Here is a 5,037-nt window from a genome sequence, read left to right on the forward strand (position 1 = left end):
CCAGCCTTCTGGTTATTAGTCAAGTGCTTTAGCCACTATGCTACCAGAGCTCCTTATAATAGTAGGACAAAAAATTTGAAAATATTCACAACATTGCAATGTGTATTTTTTTTTTCAGGTGAGAAAAATAAATTAGGGGCAAAAGGAGCAAATGTCATAATAATTTTAGTAATTTCTCAACATTTCAAAAACTATAAGCATAATTTTATTCCCATATAAAATGATCATCTTAAAAATATGTTTTAAAGTTCCAAGAGCAGAAGGAAAATTTAAAGGAAAGTTGCTTTTACTTTCCCCAATTTTCTCCCAAGTTTTCAAGAAAAAAATCTTGGAAAGAAGTCTCTTTACTCATTTTGGAACTTTCTCTTGCCAGTGAGTTAACAAGTCAGTACCGTATAGTTACCACGGCAATGTCAGGACCATGCAGAGAAAGAGAGAGAGAGAGAGAGAAAGAAAGTGTGGAGTGCAGACAGGGAGATGAGGAAAATGGATTAACAATTTGAGTGAATAGGGGACTTTTTAATTTGGAAAAAAAGAAAAAATTAAGTTGTACTACAGGAAGAAAGGCTTGACACTCTGCTTCTGTAAAGATCACACACAGTCAGGAAAACCTTCCGGAACAGCTCTACTCTGCAACACATGGGGTCGCCAGGAGTCAGAGTTGACTTGATGGCACCAAGTGGCCGTACTAACAGTTCTAACATATGTTGTTATTAGGGAACTGCATTGTAATAAGACCTTTATTTTCCCATGTTGCCTTGTTCAGGTGGGCACATGATTTCTCTCCAGTTATATCCCAGTCTTTGTAACACTGTATGGATTCATGTCGAAATAGTTCCCCTGCATTAAAGTTAGACAAAGATATTATTCGTTTGTAAAATCAGAAGCATTTTTTCCATGAGTTCGACTTGAAACCTTGGATTCATCCAGACCCTTCCAGACAATGACTACTCCCAAAGCATTACAAATATCTGCTGCTTAAATAAATGTACTTTTGTCAGACACAGGTAACCACTCATCAAATGTTTGTCCATTTTTCTAGGACTGAGGCTTCAGTTTCAGAAAAAACTCATTTTCTCTCTTTATTTTTCTTCAGGTACAATCCTTGGATTTACTCTCCGACCGTACAAAATGAGCTACCGGGAAGTCAAGTATTTTGCCTTTCCTGGAGAACTTCTGATGAGGATGTTACAGATGCTGGTCTTACCCCTTATTGTCTCCAGTCTTGTCACAGGTACCACATGCAGTTATTTTTAAGTGCGCTTCTTGCAAAAGATTGCTTAGAAAACCCAATGCTTTAGGTTTCTGCTGGATGCATGCTCTGTTCTTAAAAAAAAAAAAAGAGTCCCTTCAAATGATGGAAAGGGGGCTTTAGTAATGCATGAATGATTATAACTCTCATATTTTACCAATCACAAGAGGAAACGGATTTAAACAGCCACGTAATCTGGTCTACCTCACTATGAAAGAGGTGCTCTGCTAAACACCACACAACCAGCCTTCTCTGACCACAGTGATGTAGTTGACAACAGCGTACAACAGGTCTGTTTTCTCACCCTCTTATCCCACCCAGATAACATCTGGTTGGACAGCCTATTAGCTATTGATGCAAGAATGCTTGTTCTCAGAGCCACCAGGACTTGAGCGGGAGCCTTCTTGGAAGCCTCAGCAAGAGGTAATGCCCACCACACATTCACCAACTCTGCTGCCACCAACACTTTATCTTTTTCTGGTATACCCGCATGATCTCATTTCCTTCTCCAGTTATCCCCCCATTCCCATTACCTTTTATGCTGCTGGGAAAACGGGGAGGGGGTGGGAGATTTTCCCATCTGATATATCATCAGTGGACACTTGGATTTTCAGTGAACGGAAGCTTGCAGGGTAGGATTCTGTTTTCTATGACAGGGAGGTAATTTACTTCTGCGTGGGAAAAGGTCATTTGCATATGTGGCTGGTGAATATAAAAGAAGCCAAGAAGTTGCAGAAAAAACGTTACTGCGCATTCCTTCCTGCCCATTCTTCTCTTTCCCCATGGCACAGCTCTGACTTGGAGAAGGCATTTCTATAGATTCTGCCTGAACAAGATGGTTTCTGGGTTTGTAGCTAAAGCTAGAAATTGGGTGTTAATGACCCTGCTCTCCTGCTTCCCTTGGCTCGCTATATCCCCCTGGGCAGCCCACTCTGCTTCTGTGTGAGCTGGCTTCTGAGCATCTTTCCCCCCAGGCAGTTCTCAAGAATACTCCTAATCTCCTTTCAAGATCTCTGTGTAATAAGAACTTTGTAGTACAGCTCAAAAGTCATGAGCAAGATTCTGACTATTGCATCCCTTAGAGGGCTAGCCATTACTTAGACAGAAACTATTTCAGATTTTTCCTTCATGCCTTGCAAATCGCTGCTGGATTCCACTTGTCCAGGGCCTTAAACAAGTTATTGCATATACACAAACTCCCATTGGAGGATGAATTGCCCATAAAACCATCATATAGACAAGTTGATTTAGGATACTTGATTGTGAAACTGGCCTGGTCCATTGCTAACTAGGGGTAATCATAGCAACAATGATTTTTATCACAAATGATATTAAATGCTGTTACATAAGGGCATGCCCTCATTTTATTATCCATAACCTGCCATTTTTCTGGGGGAACAAGTTCTTTGCAGAAAGTATTTAGAGAACGGAACCCATATTCCTCGTTTTAATTAGTAGATCAGTGAGCCCCTCTCTACCATCCCTACTGAACTAAGAACCTGCAGTTTTCCTGGGTTGAGGATACTCACTGAGGGGTCCTGGATTCGTTTTTCCTCTTCTAGGATAGAACTGATGTTTCGAGGTTTCTGCCGTCTGGCAATTGTGCTGAAAACTCACTGTGTTACTCTTTAGATGAGGTCAAATAAAGCCCATGGTCAGTAGAGTATTAAGCCTCAATAGACATTACCTTGAAAGAATACTTCCTGGGATTTTCTAATACTTAATACATCAACTTTATTGAAGGAATAAGAGTTTTGGTTGAGAAATAATAATTTTACAGAAAGAATGCTATGATATATTCCCCTTGCATGGTTAAAAAGAATTGTGTGGGCCCACCTATGAGAAATTATCACCGTTTATAATATTGTTATTAAAGAGAAAGGAATTATAAGCTGCAAACAAACATAAAATGAACTTACAAAATGAAAGCTCATTGTAAGTTGAGTTTGCTGCCATTTGGGACTATTAAGAGGTTCTCAGCTCTTATCCAGGAGTGTTAAAACAAGGAGGCTGAGGGGGCATAATGGCATAATGGAGTTTGTCAAAGATCTTTTTAAGGTGTTAGTGTCAAAGGAGAAATTTCCAAGCTACATGATAATTTAGATACTTATGATCAATTGGAATGAATGATTCAATAAGAATCTTGGGGGGGGGGGGCTTGCAAATTACATGCATTCCTGGAGAATCCCTGGGTGTAATGTTACTGGGGAATGTGCTGCCCAAAGAGGGAACAAAGTTGGGCGCCATCATTCTGAAATGGAAAAGCAAACTGAAATGCCTCTAGTGGCCAGGCAGGTGATGTACACATATAAAGCTTCCATCTCAGGCTACTTTTTTTTTCCCCCACTACTTTTACTGTCATGGATTCAGAGAAATTTTGTCTTCAGCAGAAGTAACAGGTACACATGAGATGATAAGTGGCAACTGACCTGGAACAGAATAGTGTAGACAAGAGGAGACAAGGAGACAACTGTGAACTGAAAATTTTAAGTCTAGAGAGCTCCAGCTAATTGTTGCTATATGAGAACAAAGGCTAACTCTTCCCAATTTTCAGGAGAATCCAGAAATTCATTTTTTTTTGAAGAACATCTGGACTTTTAAATGTTAGTACACCCACTACTCACTTATCAACATGACTAGGTTCCAAAAACCAGGTTGTTATTGAAAATTGGCATTATGTGAAAATAGAGAATGGCCACATCTGAGTACAGAAGAGAGCATGACTACAGCAATACAGAACTGTCAGATGATATCATTACATAACTGCCAAACCAATGAGAATCATAGACCAGCCAAGCTGACACATAACCTTAACCATCACAGCCAGCATTACTCTTTCCATGTACCTTGGCATTCGTTACTGCCAGACATATGTTATTCAGCACAAAATAGTTGGTTAATAGATTTTTTATTGTTATCGTAAATGCAAAATGTTGGATAACAAGATAGTGAGGAGTAAGTGTACAATTAAAACAAAGAAACACTATGTCAGCCAAACAAAACCCAACTACAGGCCTAGTCTACCTATTGGCTTATCAGGATTGTAGCTCCAGTTTGAAGGTCAGTACTATTAATTATTTAATTTAAAAAAAAAAAAAAAGGCATTGTCAGGCTGCCACTGGGTTTTGTATGTTGTTTCATTCAGTTACTGGCAATTCTGTGCCAGTGCTTGACTAATGACCTGGAATCAGCTGCTGAGATACCGTGTCTATCACCTACGAAACAAAGAGCCATTGGAAAACCTCTTCTCGCCATCTTCTGGGCAGAACTAAGTTGTGTAATAGCTGTGCTGGTCTTTCTCACACCAGACAGAAACACCAGAATAAGAACCAAGAGGTCAACCTCCCACAGAAGACATTTCCCAATAGGAAAATATTTGACAGACTTAGTACTCTTCAGTTCAGAGACCCCAGGTTTTGTGCAGACAGAAATCAAAATAAATGAAACTCTTATTGCATTTCTTGGACCAGGAATTTTACTTCAGAAGATTCTAGGAAATACACTGGACCTTCCTTTGTACTACAGTTATACTTAAACACTGAGATGTCTAGCTTAGATCTTTGAACTTGACACACCTGTGTTTGTGAATTGTGGCTCTGTGGCACCTATAAGTCATGTTCTCTTCCTGAACTTGAAATTCCAATCTTTCCAAACATCATTGGTGTGTATCAGCATTCAAGAAGCTTTCAGAGAAAAGGAGAAGAATTGATGCGATGGAAGACAGAATTAATGAGATGGAAGAAAAATACCTGAATACTTCTTTGGAAAAGGATCAATCAGAAACT

The 5,037-nt window shown here is 39.4% G+C and overlaps 1 protein-coding gene across 1 annotated transcript in view; it reads left to right on the forward strand.

Moving 5' to 3' along the window:
* SLC1A3 (solute carrier family 1 member 3) overlaps nt 1-5,037 on the forward strand; it is a 111,917-nt gene that overhangs the window by 30,767 nt on the left and 76,113 nt on the right. The window contains exon 2 of the mRNA XM_007953232.2: nt 1,097-1,234. Within this exon, the coding sequence (XP_007951423.1) occupies nt 1,097-1,234 (138 nt within the window). The remainder of the gene's footprint in view (nt 1-1,096; nt 1,235-5,037) is intronic.

This window comes from Orycteropus afer, unplaced genomic scaffold, assembly GCF_000298275.1.
Source record: "Orycteropus afer afer isolate SDZICR_OR568_19922 unplaced genomic scaffold, OryAfe1.0 scaffold00378, whole genome shotgun sequence".
NCBI classification, from domain to species: Eukaryota; Metazoa; Chordata; class Mammalia; order Tubulidentata; family Orycteropodidae; genus Orycteropus; species Orycteropus afer.